General features: G+C 48.9%; 1 protein-coding gene across 2 annotated transcripts in view; it reads right to left on the bottom strand.

Moving 5' to 3' along the window:
• The window catches only part of SLCO3A1 (solute carrier organic anion transporter family member 3A1), a 157,116-nt gene that overhangs the window by 114,112 nt on the left and 23,152 nt on the right, over window positions 1-19,852 (bottom strand). For both annotated transcript variants that reach the window (XM_080551801.1, XM_080551800.1), the window contains exon 2: window positions 8,395-8,860. In XM_080551801.1, the coding sequence (XP_080407927.1) occupies window positions 8,395-8,695 (301 nt within the window). In that variant the 5' untranslated portion in view covers window positions 8,696-8,860. The remainder of the gene's footprint in view (window positions 1-8,394; window positions 8,861-19,852) is intronic.

Below are 19,852 nucleotides of genomic sequence, written 5' to 3'. Positions count from 1 at the left end.
CCAGCCCTGCTCCCCCAGCAGCTCTGCTGCATTTAGCTGCTGCGCTGGGGAGAGATCACTGCTCGACACATGTGTGCGCGCCGTGGCACTGCCAGACTTAGCAAAACCAAACACTTAGGTTACCCAGATAAGCGCTATCTGGCATGCAAAGGGTGTGAACGCCGGCAGGCCAGGCGCCCAGCTCCAGCCGACCTGCAGCAACCTCTCCCCTTCAAAGGGAAAAAAGAAAAATGGTTCAGCAAACAAAAATGACACAGTGGCTCTCGGAGCATGTGAAAAAAGCCTATGGAAAGTGACAAGCGACATGGGTCATGGGCAGGCTCATGAGCTCACAAGCAAATTGAGCTTCTGTGAAAGTTTCGAGTTTACTTACACACTTCCGTGAAGCACCTTATCCTGCAAATAACCACACAATAGCTAGCCGTAGGCATGCAGCCATGCAGGCAAGCTTTCCCCACGGCTCACAAGGCAGCAGACATCACCCAGCGTGACCGAGAGCAGCAGTAACAGTGCTGAGCAAGCTGCCCCGAGCCCCTGCCTGCCCCTCTGTGCAGCAGGGTACGTTCTGTTAAGCCCTGCTGACACCAGGCAGTGCATGTGCGTGTCCGGATACAAAGGAGAGCAGTATCTGCTTGCAACTTTAAGGCAGTGATTATCTTTTAACACTAGTCCCCCTGCCATTCAGTTCACTGACCTTCTTTTATTGCAAGGTTACCGCGGTACAGCAAAATTCATGGAAGCTGTCTTTTGCTCACTTGGGTGAGGATGAGTAGGATAATCACTTCTGACAAATCCTAAAATACCCTCCATACCAAATTGTTTTGGTAAGAGAACAGGACAATACAAGCCTCAGTATCAGGCAACAAGTAATCACCACTGCTTTGAGACCAGGGCCCTGGTTCATGCTGGCAAAGGGGCAAATTCTGTGCCTTGTCCCACAGCTGTAAGGCATCCCACCTATAGGTTTCACATCTTGAAGCATCTTCTGTGCAATGAGTTGCAGATCTGTCATGTGCCCAGGAGAAGGGCCAAGGCAGACACAAGCTGGCCGGCACCTGCAGCCTCTGATGGCAACACGCAGGATGACATGTTGGCTCTGGCTGATGTTTGTGCCATTAAGGAGGTACAATACGGCCTTCAGTTCTTGACATGGTCAGCTCAGCACCTTCCAATCTATTTAATTAATGTTATGAACTTAGAACTAATACGTACCGTCCTCTGCATGTCTGCCATTGAAATGACAAACAGCTCTCTCCCAGGGCACTGCTTCAAAGAGGCTGCCAGAGAAATGATGTACCTCATGAGGCTCTCAGATGATAACTGTTTTAAATACATGACAGAGAAACCAACATGTTCAAAAATTAAATTATTTTTAAAAGCCATTGAAATCAGCAAATCCCTAAAGTCAAAAATCAGCTGTGAAGCAGACAGAGCACAGAGTAACAGGGGAACAGCTCCCATCCTCAATACGGTCTCACAAATTCATTTGTGTTGGACTCAAGCTTTATTTACTCAACTCTTAACCAAAAAAAAAAAAAAAAAAAGCTATTAACAGAAGGTTAAGGTAACTGGAGCACTTGCTGTAAAATAACGGAGCCCATAGCAGTTATGACTTTGTGCATATAGACATTGAATTGAATAAACACCGCCTTTCTGAACAGCCTTCCTGCCTGCAGTGGGGAAGGTTATTCCTGTTAATTGATTATTGTTACTGCTCTAAGACACCCTACACACTTGTTTAGGTTTCCATTTAATTTTCCAGGATATTATCACTGCAAAAGGGGCCATGTGTAACCAAGCCAGCCCTGCTGACAAACAGCAAATGAGGACAGAGGTCTCTCCCCAAAGGGGGATAATTTATTATAAGAGGCTGCAGGTTATCAGTGGATCAGTGGGCTAGGCCAGCACAGTTAATAGCGGTATATCCACATGAAGCCGTGCAATTTAAACTGATTGGAGTTAGTCCACAGGGAAGACAACAAGTGAATTTGATGCAAAGACACCTCTCACTAATGAACAGGCATCACAGCACTCACGTTGGCAACAACTCTCCTTTCAGTGCTGCGTTAATACCTTGTCTTTCTCAGCCCTTTGGAGACTGTGGCAGAAAGGAATGGCTCCCCAAATCATCTGTAGGAGGATGCACTTACCGAACAAAACGATCACAAAATTCTGTCAAATCTGTAGGCTAAAAATACTTCGTACCTATAGAACTGCACACCCCAGCGAGGAGAAAAACAATTCTCTGGAACAAGAGCTCACACTGCAAGCAAACGCGCCCACGTGGAGGTGGACCACCTCACCAAACCTGCAGGTACTTGACGGGCACGCAGAAGGTATACAACAAGCAGGAAATGTCAGCTAAAATCCCCTATGAAAGACATGGGAGAAGTGTGCTCCGAAAGGAAAAGGGCTAAGGAAAGCACAAGGCTTGCTGAGCTTTAACGAGGTGAGCTCGGGAAAGCAGCACCCAGGGGTAATGGGGAGAGGGAATCTGAGGATGAGAAAATATTCTAAAGAACTGGGAAGGGACAAAACAATGCCCATCTCAACACATTTCTGCGGGGAACCAGGGTCCTCACCAGCTTTAAATAGCACCTCTCACGCTGCAGAAACCAAGCTACGTGCAGAACAGAACATGCTTCCAGCATGAAAGCCCGATCATCTGCACAATCTGCTTTCAGCTCCAAAATACTCGTGTTTCCCAGCATTACACGCTGTGTCCCCCAGGAAACAGAATTCTTAGGCTTCAGAATAAATGGGAGACACTTATTCATTATTTTTCTATCATGAAAGGTGCCGTCACTGACTGCTCATTCTACACTCCTCCAAATGGGCTAACTTGCACACAAGGACATCAGACAATGGGGGGGTTGCCCTATAGATGGTTATAGTTTCTGCTCTCTGCTTTTTATGGCTTTCTCTTTAATGTCATGGACCATATTTTTATATTTGCTTTTAAAATCGGAAGCCCCCTTTTGTTCTTTTTTTTTCCCTGTAGGTATTTATTGATGAACCCTACCATACGTAACACCAGATACACAGAAGATGAATGGTTTCAAGGTTCACAGCAACTGCTTAGCTTGCCAACACGTGCTTCCTAATAGAAATCTGAGTACTACTTCTTTGTATTGGCACACGCAAAATGTTGACTCAAACTCTGATGATTTCAGCATCTTACGCTGATAACTTGCTATTAACTCACTGCTATAGATACGCTCAGATTTAATTCTTGTCAGTAGCGAAAACGCTCCTGCTTCTCCAAAACACAATGGTTGCTGTCATTTTGACCGACGTAAGCTACCATAAGTGATTTTTCAAATGGACAAATTTATCCCCGGAGACAGCGAGATTCCAACTAGGGCACATTTGTCTTCCTCTGCGGCAAATCTCGAGTTGATGCTTACAGCAAGCCAGAAAGGCACCAGAAGTGAGAGCGAGCATTGCTCTGCAACTGCGGTGGCAAAACCAAAAGCGCTTCCACACGTCTGATGCAAAATAACCCCTGCAAAGGTCAGAGGCAGCAGCGACAGCACTGGGCACTGTCCCCTTTCCTGGGGCTGCTAAGTCCCATCTGGGCAGAACTGGGCACAGAACGCCATCCTGTTGAGTTTGCCTCTTACACCGGGGTCAGCAGTGGGAACAGCCCTAAAATAAACCCAAATACACACAGTACAGGCCCGACAGAAGCCTGGAAGATGAGGCGGAAGAAAGCAGCTAAAGGGACGCATCCAGCAGAGCCGAGTTCTCTATTTCTCTGTTCCTCCACCCCGCCACGAAGCAGACCAAGAACAGCTGTATTCCCCCGAGCACACCGAGGTCAGGCACTCACCCTTGTGCTGCCGACAGAGGAGCACTCATCGCTCCTCGTCACTCCGGCTCAGACTTGCCCTTTCTGGGACTTCCCTCGAGTCAGTCTTCCTCTTAGAGCCATTTCTGCGGGTTACCAAGACTTCAGTCCTCTGCGTGGGGCACGTGGACATGAAATTAAGCACCGAGACAGCCTGGGAGAACCTGATGAAAGTCCCTGGCACATTAAAGACCAACACAGCATTCTCCTGAACGAGCCAAGCGCCACGCAGCCCGGCACTGCCCCCCTCCAACATCAATATCAATTTCCTCCATCAACAGGAGACAGAATAACAGCGACTTCCTCTCCATAATGCAGCCTTTAATTGTCCCAGATCGAACAGCGGCTCCCCAAGCTATCCGTTGTGCTTTGCAGGGAACCGTGTTCCAGACGAGGCGCAACAGCTTCAGCAGCAAACGGTAAATGCTGCAGGAAGCCCAGAAGGAGCATAAGGAGACTGCCAACAACATTCACCTGCCACGTCCCTGCCCTGGCTCTACCTGAACACGCAAACCGCTGCTGACACCAGCGTGGGCACTCCAGTGACCAGAAACCACTTGCAAGCTCTTGCTCATCCGGGAGGCAGCAAATCCATACAGCTGCTGTCGTTTTTCCCCTGGATCAGCTCCGCGATGCCTCTGATCCCCCTCCCAGTGACAAAGTCCTCATCGATTTCCACAGAACTTCGCAAGAGCTAGCAGAAGAGGCACTGAGGAGGGAAATGTCAAGTGAGTCATTAGCGGGTAGAAAAAGGAACTGTGTAGTAAGGAGTCCTCAAAATGCTTTTCCCCCTTTAAAGCCAACAATGCCACAAACTGAGGGGATTTTAATATTAGTATAACTGCAGCAACGAGTCCTGCAGCCTGCAGGAGCAAGGAACTCCTCCCCTCGGAGGGGTTGCTTATGCCAAATGCCAGTAAATGCAGGTAGCACTATCCTGCTCAACTGGGAATCTTTGAATTGGAGTCGAGATCTTAAATCCGACAGCAGACAAGGAGAGAAAAGCACCACAACAGAAGACTTCCCCAACTTCAAACAGCTAAGAAAGAAAACTCCTACATTTTCTCATTTTTTTCGATGTTATTGCCAACTTCATGACCTTTGCTCTTGGCTGATCACGCTCTTTGTTGCTGAAATGGAAGGGAACGTATTTCCCATCATTAGCAGGAGCAGATGTGGTCCTGCTACCTTCCAAACTCTGTTACAGCACAAATGTGTTTTCTGTTGGACATCCCTTGGCGCGTGCTCGTGTGCATGTATCTTTCTGATTTGATTTGCCCTGAGTTTCCACAGCACAGCCCTTTTCCTAGGGCTGGTTACTACAGCAACAGGATCTGTTTGAGTTTGTTAGCAGGCATCAAAAAACCTCCCGTAACTGCTGTTAGCTCCAGAAACATGAAGCTACATGTCAGCAGCCCGTGCCACAGAGATACCTTCCCGTACTAGTTCACCCTATCTCTCTAATTATGAAACTCCATCAATCCCCACCTCCTTGGAAGAAGAGCACAAGCCTGAACAGCCTCTGCCTTCAAGGGGTGCACAGCAGAGGGGCACTGCCCATCTCCTGTGTGCATGTCATCGCAGAGAAGCCACAGTGTGCAGGATTTCACAGACTTCAGGGCCATAAATGTATTCTGTTTCACTGATGCTACTGGCTTTCATTCCTATTGGAAAGTAAGGTTCCACTTTAAATCCCGTGTAGTAACACATCTGCATTCTTCTTCATAGACACATTTATATTAATACAAAAATGTTGTGGTTTCTTTTTTTTTTTTTTTTTGTTACACAGAGCAGTCTTCCTGTATTGTCACTTCCCTGCACGGAAGGTGGTATGAGATTATCTGAAGTTACTCCACTGAACTCTTGCACAACTTGGAGGGAAGGAAAAAATGCAGCACATGGGTTTAGTTCCGTCTAATTCACTGCCTTGGGACAAAAGAGGAATTTTATTGCAGGTGAACAATTACTGGCACTAAGCTGTCAGGTAAGAGACTATTTCTTCCCCCCAGCTACAACGGAGCCCAAACGCAGCCCATCCATACCTGACAGCAGCAATATACTGAAGACAGCGCGGTCTGGTCAATCTGATCATTTCTTCCCAGCCAAGATGGAGAGCTTGGCCAGACTATTACCACTGTTATTAATTAGTTTCTATCCTGAGGGAACAGCCTATGCCAGATTTGCTCCTAATTTAAACTGAGGGAACTTACCCAAAAACGTTTCATCCGGTCACACACAGAGTAGCCCCTACTGAGTGAGCGTGCTATTATGAGAAAGAAAACTGCTATAAACATAGCCCAGTGACAGTACACACTCTGCAGTTATTTCCTCTGTGAAACAGGAGAACGACGCGGGTAAGCTGCTCAGCCAGCTTTCTGCTAAGGCCACTGAAAATTCCATTGACGACATCGACAAAAATAATCAGTTAAACACAAATCCAAGCACACAATTCTCAAACGGCATCTTAAACTACGGAACTGGACCACCTCTCAAGCACTCACAAACCTGAGGAGACACGTATTTCCACCAGCACCCTCTCCATTTATATTCATTCACAGAGCACATTTTTTCCTATCCATTTTTTCCTGCTAGCTTTTATTTTCACTAACCAAATTGATTGCAGTTTGATGTAAGAATTAATCATCCCCTAGCCAAAAACCTACTTGTGATGGATAGCTCGGGACAGGACTAATATTAAACTTCATTCAATCAGATGACTGGCTGAGTGTGCATACACATGCACTCTTCTGCAACCCACAATTTATATATAGAAGTCCAGATCATGATTTTATGATTATGATACATTCTACCTGTAGAAAGGAACGCTACATGGTTAGAAGTGCGTATCTGAAGGAAAAATCATGAAACTGCACATAGGAAGCAGAAATCATTTTTTTCTGGCTGTATTTTCCCAGCTACAGTTGAGCTGCCAACTTTAAAGAAGATATTTTAGCATACAAGATGAATGTATCTAAGGAACAAAAAGAATCACTCTTCCTAATCTTCCTCTTACGCACCCTCCTTAATCCTGTTCTCAGACATGAAGCATTGCTTCAAAAACGCCCGTGGAACAGCCTGAAAGAAGTTGCTGCTCCTCCATATAGTTATTTATAATAGATAATCTTAGAATCGCTCTTAATTCCAACTCATCATTTATGGTGTTGGCAAAGTTGCCCCAGTGAATTTAGTCTCATTATTCACCTTTGGGTTGTACCGTACCTTGTGTTTTATATATCACCCTGCTCTATCCAGAGGATCCCTCACAAGCACTTACAGAACAAAGTGAAGGTTAATAACAACCAATAACAGAAATACCAGGATTTTATGGCCAGTTACAGGAAAACACAAACACACTTTGAATATGTAGAAGAACATCTAAGCCAGGTAGAAATACATCCAGGAATGCTATACCATGCTATATAGTTAGTTGTTTTAACAGGCCTCTGTGCTATCCCAAGACATTTAAGGCCATTAGAAAGTCAGTGGGACTGCCCAGCTTTGGCCATCCCATAGCTGTGTTCAGTTATGGCTGGGAGCTTGATGAGTGTCTTAGAAAAAAGAACAGCTACCAATGGGACCGTCTGCTTGGCTGATGTTTAAAAGCCAAGCGAGGGATGAAGGCACGAGTGCGCGCAGTTTTTGTTACTAAAAACTCTACTAACTATTGCAGAAGAACACATTAACAGCAGCACAGACTTCACCTCTATTGTGATTTAATGCACTGGAGCCATTTACCTGGTGACAAGTCCTGAAGAAAGAAGAATGAGCCAAGCCAGGGAGGATTTTTTTCCCCCAGAGAACAGCTTCACCCACAGCATCCTCTTTAAAACTGTCACAGAGGGTACTGCTGCTGAAACCCATGAGAACTTTCCTGAAATAGTAGAGATGTTTGACCGGGTAACCGAACCCAAATTTCATATCTTAGCCATCTGGAATAATTTTGCAACATGATCACCAGAATCATGAGCTCAACTCTAGGCTCACCAGATCTCAAAATAGACATCACCAGCTTCCGCATCCCGTTTCATTACAGGGATCACATTTTCTGGGGTCCTACTCCACAACAGGCACTTGCTCGCTGAAATGTGATGGTGGTAGTGCCATGACACGCATCTCTTCTCTGTCTCCTTACACAGCAAGGACTGCTCAGGTGCAGTCAGGTGCTTCAGAAGGGAAAAGGAACCGGGGTGTCTTGGGACAAAAAAGTTATCACCACATATGCTACTTGGAAATTCTTCAGCTAAAACTCAACCGTAAACAAACAATATCAGAATTTAAAGCAATACGGGTACACACAATAAAAGGAGTAATCGTCTTTCTAATTACCCACTAATAATTACCACAGCTGTCAACTCCTACAATAAAGGAACGTATCAGTGTGCTTCCCTGCTGCTTACCAACCACTTCGGTACAGCCCAGTGCTTCGTTACCTTCCGGGGCACAGATGCGCACAGAGAAGAAACGTCAAGGCATCCCTTCCACTGCCGACAAATACGACAAAAGGGACACACCTGCCCTCAAGGAAAACTTTCAGCGAGCCTCACCTATGTACAGAGAGGAATCTTTCCGCCTCACGTGGTCGTCAATGTAGGAAACTCCCAGGGGCTGGACGGGGGTAGCACCAATGCCCAGGAGGACCTGTGCTCCGATGAGCAGCAAGTACATCATGTTGGTAGCAGTCCGATTCCTGCAGATAAGGTCCGGGTCTGGTCCCTCATCGCTGGTGGACCCGTTGGCAGCGCACACATCCCTCCCTTCGGCTCCCCAGCGTATTTCCCCAGATTCGTATTCGTACTGGTGGGTCAGAAATTCAGGCAATGCGGAAAGCAGGGCGCCCAAGGCCATGACTATCCCACCACATCCTATCAAGCGTGGTCTGTGTCCTCGGGCTCCGAAGTAGCTCACGAAAAGGATGAGGGCCAGGTTGCCGATCTCGAAGCTGCTGGCAATGACGCCCACATCAGCACTCTGCAGGTTGAATCGCCGCTCCAAGGTGGTTAAAACACTCACCTACAACAGAGAAATCCAGACAGAGTTACTGAAAGGGAACACAAACTGCTTTCTGCCCTCCTCATACGCCCTGCTAAAGCGCAAGTTTCCTCGATTCTCCCTTACAGCCAAAAAGCTACGAATCAAGGACATCCAAATCACAGCACAGCAGCAGCTGACCTCCAAGTTCAAACGCAGCCCTGCAGGAAGGTCCTAACACCAAGGGACACTTCACGACCTTCCAGTTGTCTACACACGTGTTCATGTCCAAACTTCTAACGCATCGATATCCACGTATTGGGTGCTTACAGAGCCCTGAGACTCCATGATCAGCAAGCCTCTCTTAGGGCTCCTTTCCATCTGACCATGCAACCTTCATGGTCCTAAAACACCGCCCCACAGGACCAATGCAAAACCGCCCCAAGCCACACATCACGCCAGGCACCTGATCTTCCTCCTGGAAAGAACCGCGGTTATTGAGCAGCAGAAAACCTTGCGGGTACTTGGCTCCCAGGCTAGCACGAGGGCATGAAGTCAGTCAGAGACAGCGACGCACAAATAGGCAATTTGGCTGGCAGAGAAGGCTTCCATTAAAGTATTTAAATAAAACGCCAAGCAAATGGCTTAAACTGTTTGTGAATTGGTTAATGACTTGGATCTTCAATTGCAGAATAGTTTTGAGAAGAGTAGCAAATTAAGATTTACATAGAAGATCTAAATCTACTACAAAGAAAGGAAAATTTAACAAATAGCTGTTATTTAACATGAAAGAGGTACAAGAATAGTCCTCAAATGCTTCACATTGCCGCAGAAAGGAGTGATTTGTTCTTTGTCTTCAAATTGGGCAGCGCAAGCAGTGACAGGCTTAAACTGCAGCAAAGATGAATCAGGTTAAACACAAGGTTGGGGGGAAAACAGCCTTCTGCTGGCGAGGGTTGTCAAACAGGGAAACAGGCTGCCTGGAGAGGCTGCAGAGCTCTTTAAAAAGACCACAGGCCAGCATCTGTCAGGAACAACACAGGTACGACTGATCTCGCCAAAGGGCAGGAAAATGGACCAGCTGCTCTCTTGAGATGTCATCCAGTTTTGATTATTCGGTGCAACGAAACACAACGTGGCTTTTATGCAACAGTCAAGGCATGGATCAAAGCGGGGAGACGAAACGTTGGGTGCCTCGCTCGCTGTCATCCCTGCTCAAGGGAGAAAGATCAGCACATTCTCCCGTCTATAGCAGTGTCCGTTTTATGCAGGAAAATCACAAAAAATTTTTTTGGAAGTGTCACAGAAATGCCAAAAATGTTTACCTTGGATAAAAGACTACCTTATTTTTCAGGCTGCAAAAGATGAAGATGTTTAAGGTTGTCCTTAAACAGGCAAGTTTCTCTTTTTTTATTTAAAAAAACAAACACACACACACACAAAAATACATTATAAAGACCTCACAGCAGAAGGTAGCCCCTGGATAGAACAAAAATAGCCTCCCACTGGAGGCACTGAAAATCTTTGCTGATAAACCTCACGAAGCAGGAGCCAGCCTGACCGACTTTAAAGTATTCTGACAGCAGCTCTTGTCCGGGGGCAGCTAGCCTCTGCTAGGGGACGCCAGGGCACAGCTTGGACAAAGACAGCCCCGGCACCCACAAAAGGGAAGAACAGAAAGAGCCCACTGCTGCTGCTCTGCACCAGCAAAAGCCCCCAAACCTCAACCTGAGAAGTGTCAGAGTCAGGTCTACAAAACCGGACGGTATTCGTGATTTTTGAAAATCCAGCCTTTGTCCCGTACAGGCAGTGGCCATTTTATGCCAGTGCTGTAATCATCCTGGACTGAAGGGCCAAGAGATGAACAAGGCGAAAAAGAAACAAACAAAAACCCTAAAAATCCAGCCCCTGACTGCAGACAATGCAATAATTCTTCCCCCCACCAAACCCAAGTGAAGATGTGTGGGTCCAAAGGAGAGGAGACCGCGGCTCCATCTGAAATGGGGTGTACAGTACCTGTTGGGGTGAAACAGATCCGTGATTCGCCGGGAGAAATGCTGACCCTTTCCCGGGGCCTGTCCCTGCTCCAGCGACCTCCAGCCAGCAGTGCTTGAGCACAGACGGAACAACGCCGCCACCGCCAACCCTCCGTGGCAGCTGCGGAGGCACAGTGGAGCAGGTGGGGACAGACGCAGCCCCAAACCACTAGGTGGGTATCTTTACGGTGAGGTGCACCGGGGCAGAGAGACGTGTACAACCTCACGATGCCCAAGGCTACCCTCCCAGGCACCGCCGTGGCACAGCCGCGTTTACCACCCACGGCACGGGCTGGTTTCACTGCAAGGTGTGAGCTGGCAGGGTCAGGGCACCCACACCAGGAGGACTCCAGCGCTCAGCACCGCGCGGCCAACGCGTACAAATTCTGCAAAGCCAGCCCCCTGCTATGGGAACCCCCCTCCAGGCACCTGGGCTCTCGGCACAACCTCCAGCTGCTAAAGCAGAAGGTGATGGGGCGAGGCTGCTGACCGCGACGGCACGGAGAGGCAGAAGCAGGCAGCCGCCTTCGGACTTCCCTCGGGAACTGCGTGGTTCCTGTCTGCGAGCCCTGCTGTGCCAGCAGGCCGGGGGAGCTCCTGCTGCTGTTTTGATCCTTACTCACACCAAGAGGCGTCCTCGGTTTCTGAGGCGCAAGGAACATCAGGAGTGCAGGCGAGCTCCTTCTTCCCCAGATCCCCCAGCTGAAAACGCCTCGCGACCAGCGCTGTAGTTCGGGGCGCTGCGGTCAGAGCCGGCAGTGCTGCACCCGTCTGAGGCGGAACAGCCACAGCGCAGATCCTCCTGCCCTCCCGAAACCCAGCCACCACCTTCAGCGTGGCCCCAGGGGAGCATGGCGATAGCTGAGGTCCCACCAAGACGTGGTTCGGCAGAAGGGGGAATCTCCCCCAAGATGAGCAAACAAATCAGAGTGCAAAAACTCTGGCAGTCATGGAAAAAAAATCCCCAAATAAAAACAGGGCTTGGAAATAAATGGTCAACATGCAGATTTTTAGCCAGACAAACCAGGAATATAACTGTTACATCCAGAGTGGCAGGAGCCGAAAGCACAGCCCCAATTTTCGCTTTGACATTGGCCGTGACCTTAAAGACGCACACTGACTACACCACCAGCGTTAGCACAGCAGAGATGTTACCTGCATTTACCCCAAACCAACCTCTGCCCAGGGTCAAATCGTTCTTTTCGCTTTCTTCTACATCCCACCCTTCCAGGGCTTCCTGCATCCCAGCAGCCCCAGTTGTAACCTGACCGAACGGCTGCAGCTCGCGTGCGGGCCACGGCCGGCTGAAAAGCCAGCGCTGTGCTGCCCCGGTTTCCTCACAAGCCTGCTCCCCAGGAGCCACCGCAGCTCCTCGACATTAGCCTTATTTACCGAGAGTTACGTAAACGTTGCAGAAGACACGACAGGTCCCTGTAAAATACCGACGTCACGTGGAAAGGCTGCGAGGATTACCAAGAGTCCTCGTGCGCTGAGCCCACGCTCGGGAGCGCAGCCCACGAGGCGGCTGTGGCCCCAGCAGGGACGCGGGGCACGGAGCAGGGCGGCAGCACGGGACCTTCAGGCGGACAGCTAAAACACAGCGGGGAGCGCCAGGAGCCCGCCGTGTGAGCTGGGAACTCGCTACTTCCCGGCTGCTGGAAGTCACACAGCTGTTTTGTCACGGCTGGAATGAGCGGGTTAGGAGGAAATTCATTTTAAGAGTTTCTGCTCTATGTTGAAAATAGTTACAGGGCTGCTGTTACAACAACCCAGCAAAAGTCAGACGGACGAGATGCATGGGCCCAGTGCCTTGGAAGGAGAGTTTTATCCCAAAAAGGTAACTGTGAAACCATCCACTGACCAGGCAAGCCCAGAGGAGTGAGAGGAGAGAGGCAGCACAGAGGGTGCTGTGATCACGGCAAATGCCAGCACCCAGGCACGGTGGGAGCAGCACTGCAGCTACAGCTTCGTACGGGTTTGCACCTGGGCTGAACACACAGCTCTGCTCTGCCTAGATCCCCGTTACTGTTATGTCCTCGTGTCTTTCCTATAGATCGGTCCTGAACAGGCCACAGGGCACTGCACCTGCAGAGCGCTTTAGCTGCAGGACTGCGCGCACACAAGTGTGCCGGACCCACGGCCTTTTTTTTTTTTTCCATGTCTCGAGACCTTCCCTCACCCCACCTCCTTCATCGGGAAGTGCCTTTCCAGCTCTAACTGCATCCCACCTCCAGGATCCCCATTGTGACCCACTCAAGACATCCCCTGCTCAGCACTAAGATTTAGCTATGAGATCAACAGGTCAGAAGCTATTGGTGCTTTTTGCAAGTTCATGCTCCTCCAGAGTAAGCCTACACCAGATAAATCAATTGGCCCACCCTAAACTACATCAGTCTGGGCTCCTGCACGTCTCCCTCTCCCAAAAAGCAGGCCTGGGGATCCCGAAATGCCACGTAACCCAGCCTGCTGCCTATACGAAGGCACCACCTAACATACAATAACCGTAATTTAAACTTATACGATGCTTGTGCTACCTGCAAGCTCATGTACCTCATTCCTTCCTCTTCTTACAGAGCCAGGGAACTGCACAAATGTGTCCATCTCGCTTTCCAAAGACATTTCAGCATTCACAAGGACCTGGGCTAAAGGGGCCTCCTCAGTCCCCTCCGAAAGGCTCTTCAATGATTGAAAGAGGAAAATGATCTCACACGATGCATACAGTGATAAACTACTCACATTAAAAAAAAAAAAAAGGAAAAAAGCAACAAAATCAATCACCACCTTAAATTTTTTCAGCCAAAGCGACTTATATTGCAACCCCTGTAAGTAAACCCAGGGAAGCTTTTGTCATGCCATTCTGGACTCAGTTCGATAATACTCGCCCACATTCATCATTGCTGTCTGCCCCAGATCTATAGATCCTGGCATTTCTGACCCAAGGTAGATTTGTTCTCTCTAGAGGCTGTTTATTTTATATTAATGCTCAACAAAAATGCAATCCGCAAAGCTGCCTCACACCATTGCCCCAGTTTGTCACGAAGGAATGAATTGAAGGCTGGGGGCACCGCTGTATGTCATGTGTGTATGACCGGAGTCATACGCACAGTGCATCGAAAACGAACATCATATTGTTCGTATCTCCAACGATAAGTCATATTCCCCCACAGAGTCTACAGATAAGTTCATTGTATTAATAACACGGGGTTATATATAGGAAACACATTGACTTTATGCCTGAAGGGCCTTTTTTAAAGGCTGCTTTTTAATGTAAAATACGTTTTCTCAGTTATGTGGTAAGAGATCGGACTTGAAGAGACATGTCGGCAGTGCTATAGGGTGTAAAATAATTGCCTGGCAACTCTGTTCCCAGAGGAAAACGGACGTGAACCATCTCCCACATTCTTCCTTCCCACCTCTTCCCATTCTCCATTACAGAGCTGGGAAACATAAGACTCTTCGAAGGGCCAAAGCCACCGTGCCGCAAACAGCTCTGCTGCTTCCACGCACCTCCGCCCCCGTCTTCAGGTGTCGCTCGTCCTCCCTTCCAGCAGCCACGCGGGACAGGGCCAAATCCTGTCTTTATTCTTTACGCTCCATGGTTTCAGCACCATGATGATCATTTAGGGTTGATCCTTTTTCCTTTTTAAGTGTGGACAATTCCCGTGGCATTTTGCCCATTCCCCGGCTGGCCGGGAGGAGAGCAGGGAGCTCAGAGCCCTTTGCACAAGCATCGGCACCCACTGTTTCCTCCCACCCCGCTGAAATAGCGAGCGGGGCCATCGGGAGGGCCCATCTCCGCCCGCTGATGGCTTCTTTCAACGCCGTTCCCAGTCCAACCAAGTCGGTGGGAACATAAAAGACGCCCTCACCAGAGCTGCTGACACCTGTGCTGGCTTTGGGCATACAAACAGAAGAGCAAGCAAAAAGGGTGGCGATGCCAACACACCCAAGCTAGCTCTGCTCAAGGTCTGGAAATTGTCTCTGCACAGAAATTTGCATTCACGTGACAGGGATAATAGCGCCGCAGCTGAGAAGGAGGGTGTTGTTAGCTCGGCTGTTGCAGCATGTGCTTACACTGTTTCTAGGCCAGTACCGGTAAATCTGCAAGTTACTGTGCCAGTGCCACGAGGAATGTGCAGCTCGGATCTGTGCTTCACTCTCCTGCCCGGTGCAGACAATTTATTTTATATTCTGGTGACCAGCCCTGAGCGTATTGACCCGGTCTGAATTAAGCACACGTTCACGGCCAGGATTTTCAGTGGCCTGAGCAGAAAGGATGTTAGAGCATGCAGCAAGAGAAGCAGCACCGTGCACTCGTGCTCGAGGCCAGATGCACGCTTGTGACACCACCTCCTCTCTCCCCTCTTTACTCCAACCATGCAGAAAACTTATCTGCTACCTCCTGCACCCTGCTGTGTTTCAGGTGACTTCTTTCTCTGCATCTCAGTAGTCGCAGCATCCTTTGCCACTCACCTTCACTCGACGCAAGGCACGAAGCAGCCCTCGGCCAGGCCGTGCAGCTATGCCACAGCCGCTCGGAACAATGCTAACTGCACACTGCAAGCAGTGCAAAGAGCAGGCAGCACCCACAGAAGATATCCTGTTTGGTCAGGAGTCGATACGCCCATGGAAACCCACAGTTCATTTCAGAGTAGCTTAAAAAAAAAAAGTCACGTGCCTCGCAAAGCTGAACGAGTCTATTTTCCACCAGTCTAGCACGAGCGGGCTCCATGCAGATCAAAGATGCACCATGAAAAACGTAACCTCGGTAATGCAGGCAATCGTTGCAGCAAACAGCCATGCAACGGGCTGCTGTTAACCTTCTGCATTTGCTTCCCAAGGATCTTGCACGGGACACCACAGACTATCCCCCTTTCCCTGCCTCCCCCGGGGAAACGGAGCGCTGCCCCATTCGGAGAGGTGCAAACAAGACGGCTGTCGGGGCTGTTACCTGTCACGGCAGGATGGAGTGAGTCACGGGCAGCTCGAAATAGACACAGGTACCACAGCGAACTTCCTAGAGAGGCTCGAAAGGGCTTTTCTGTTGCTCTGACACAGATAAGCATCACAGCTAAGACGGGCTTTTTTAAGACAAAACAAAACTTTCGAGCCCCAACCTCTGAAAACATTTCCGCAGCCACAAACCAAGCGTCCGCACAACCTTTCTTCTTCCAAGCCTGCTGTTCAAGATTCACCTCGCTGCGTGAATGCAGGATATATTTCAGTCTCTGACAGGGTATCTGCATAAATATATCCAGTGCCAGAACCCATTTGTAGCCCACACTTCTCTTTAGCAGCACGCGTACAGCAAAGCTAGCAGATATTTGAAAAAAATGTAAATGTAAATGGCCGAGGGAGTGCAGTCGGAGCATCTTCGACACATTCAGAGATAATTCTCCATTTTTATTTTTTTCTTGTGCCCGGTAAGTAGCTGAACAGAGCCAGACCAAAAGTAACCCAAACCGTATTTAACAACTTAAATGCAGACTCCTACAGCACGAAAGACACTCTTGGCGACATGCAGGACTGGCAATACGATTCACACGCAAACCCAGGACTGTGCAAACAGGGCACCATCACCCCAGGTTCGGTTTAAGATGAGGGGCTTTGATCTGCACTATGCAGATGGATCACAAGAAACACTGAGCGGAGATGAAGCACATGTCTCTGGGAGGCTCCTTCTGGCAAAAAAAGCCCCTTCCCACGTACTGTCAAGGCACCAGAGAGGCAGGATCCTGACCTGTCACACGGCAGCAGCCTCACTTCCCTCTCCCCGTGGCCCCTCCATCAATGCAAATTTGCTTGTCTAGCTAATAAAATACTCCCAGCACAACACTTCGTGTCCGCAGATAAGACATTGTACTATACCCAGCGCCGCTCACCACAACAGAAACCATAATGCAAGCCTGGCAGGAAAACCTGCCAGGCAAAGGAGTTCATCTTATCTTAATTTATGATCGAGAGCTGAATTCGGGGCTAAGGGTTGCATCCGAGTCATGCCACAGCGCAGATAAAGACGAGAGGCCCGCGGAGCTGCTTGCAGCAGCGTTCCCAGCTGCCAGGCAAGAACCAGGGCAGAAGTGACACAGGCAGGACACTCTGAGGCAGCATTAATAAAAGCTTTGATGGAAGCTGAATTCAGTTTTCACGGTTGGAGGACAACGGTGATTATATAAAGGCTGTACACTGAGAGAGGAGGTTTTCTGACAAGTCCTGCTACTTTTCTCCTCATCTGCTCTGGCTCTGCTGATACCTCTCACGCTCCTCTCCCCAGCCAGCAGCAAGGATGCCTGGCTACCGCAAACGGGAGCTCGGCTTTAGGAGAAATAAGAGGCAGCTCTCATCGACCGGCACACAAAATACTTTTACTTCGTAAGCGATGGGAGGAAGGAAGCCGTTTAAAAGGGAACTAACGAAATGGCCACAGGGTATTATCAATCCCCAGCAATCTGTGGTAACTCAAAAATTACTGCAAGCGTCTGCAGGTGGCATTAGGGGGTCTCTAGCAGGTGAGTACCAACACCCCAAGTTGGTCCCAAAAATTAGAGACTCTTCTCCCCTGCAGCCCACACAGGAGCTGTCCAGGTCGTCCTGCTCCCAAACTACTCGTTCCTCCTTGCCGTTGCTCTGCGCGGAGCCAAGGGCAGGAAGGGGAGCTGCACGCCGGCTGCCGCCAAACCCCCCGGCGAAGAACGGGGCAGGCTGGGAGGTGAGCGCGGGGACGGTGTGGTGTGAACAGGCAAGGAGTCAGGGCGTGAAGGTGATCTTACAGCTATTCCTGTCCGAGATCCTCGTCGTTATCTGGAACATCTCCTGTGCGAAGAACGAGGGGTGGAAGTTGTGAAGGGCAGCCCTGTGACGTTTGCACGTTGAAGCTGGGCAGTCCCGAGCACAGCACAAGCCGTGCAATGTCGCCTCCCCTCCCATCACACCACCTCCCCATTTTGCCACTTCTCAGAAACGGCAAGCCCTTTCCTCCTGAACAGAAGGTGATTTACAAGCGCTTTTTAAAATAACACACAAAAAATAACACAGAGGCAATTAAAAAAACATCTTGTAGTTAAAGAACAATTAACCGGGCGATCTAGCTGTAACTTGCAGACTTGTTATAGCTCACTTGGACTCGACGCGTTCCCTGTAAAACAGATACAGGCAACGAGATGTCTCGCCAGATGACGAAAGCTCTGTTCCTTGGGGTTCACTGGGAAGTGAGCTATCAAAAAAGCCAATGAATAAATGTGTCTGCTGAGGCTGTACACACAGATGGCTGAATTTCACCTCATGTCTGCAGTATTAACAACAATCCTTGTTAGAGACAGGCACGGAGCACCAGCTTATGGGGTCCCCTCACTGCAGAACCAACAGACCCTGCAAAAATTCAATAAGTATGTGCAAGGAAAGCAGGAGTCACCACCACCTACCCACCCAAGCCTGAGATGAGCAAAAGCTCAATACCAGATAAGTTTCCACAGAGGACCACTGCTCCTACAGCAGTGGCACAACAAATTCTGGGAGGAACCCCGAATTCAGCACTGCACAGTTGGCATGGCTTTGCGTTCATTGCTCAGCACCAAGCCAAACCAGAGACTCACTAACCATCTGGGTAGTGCAGCCAACATATGCACTCTTCTGTCCTTGCACTTCTCCAGCCCCTGCCTTCCCCTGACCCCGATTTTGCAGGTGCATGACACCCCAGCCAGGGCAGGAGTCTGTCATCCCCCAGGTGTACTGCTCAAAGCCACACTAAGCTTCCCTGGGAGACGTGCAGTCAACAAAGTAAAATGAAAAGCCACCTGCATGAATCCATGTCAGATGAAGCCCCTGCTATCTCAAAGCGGCCCACACAGCCCCGAGCAGGGGTTTCTCGTACTGGAGGATGATGCTGGGGACCTGCTGCGGTGAACAACAGGGATGTGTCCAGTCCAACTTGCATGGGGGAAGCTGGAAAACAGGGACCTGCAGGTTATATTAACTCCAACTGTTCGACTGGTGGATCAGTGTTTATGCAAGCTCACTACCTGCTAGTCTAGATCCTTTGTCCGCTTTAACATAAGCCTATTAAAGTTTTCCTTGCAGCTTCACACCCATTTTCTTCCTATCACATATCCTCTCTGCACCCATTTCGACTGCTGTGTTTTCATCTCCTTCCACAGTTCTTCACTTATTCTTTACAGACAGCTTTTATATGAAATTAATTCCCTTTACACTCAGCTTCCCCCTGGTTCCTGCCTCCCAAAGATACTAATTACAATACAGTTTATTAGCCAGGCACATAACATTTAGGTTTTAAATCTGGACTGCTTTACTTGAGGCTAGGCACCACTGAAGCAGTTCACTGCAATCAATAACAGGCAGAAAGATTTTTCCAAAGCACTTAAGTGGCTTTGGAACAAGAGCACCATTTTCAAAGAGACACTTAGAATAAGTCACTTTTGTCAATTAGAGTGTGGCTCGGAAAGCATCTTTGAAAAATAATACCCTCAGGCTCTTAAATCCATCACTACCCACAGAGCAAGGAAAGCAGCCCCAAATAGCCAGTCCCTGGGAAGGCTCAGAAGGCAAAGGGCTGGATGCTCAACACCACAGCTCCAGGCAGGTGTGAAGGAAGCAAAGATAGCATTTAGCTGGCAACAAGGCTGCATCGTAGCCCAGGGTCGAGGAAGATGCCTCACAGATCAACCACAGGTGGGATAATACAAAATTAGCATTAAATAAATTAACAGACTGGTATCAACTTTATTATAATATCTCATAGAGACCTGGTTCAGGGCATGCCTCTTTCACCCCAGTCACCTTCACTGTGGAGGCTGAGCATCCACAATCCCAGCCCACGACAAAGCCTGACTACATCACAACTACCCAATTAGCTAATGTAGAGATTAAACCCATAGAAGGCCTGAGGAAGTCCATGACAAAAGCCACAAAATGAACCCAAACGTCCCAAGACCCCAACCTGTACCTTTACCAAAAACTACCTATAGCTGTTGCTGAGCCAACA

This window comes from Anser brachyrhynchus (assembly GCF_964034855.1).
Source record: "Anser brachyrhynchus genome assembly, chromosome: 11".
In the NCBI taxonomy this organism is placed as follows: Eukaryota; Metazoa; Chordata; class Aves; order Anseriformes; family Anatidae; genus Anser; species Anser brachyrhynchus.
Note: the sequence above shows the minus strand (reverse complement) of the source record. Positions and strands in the feature narration are given on the sequence as shown.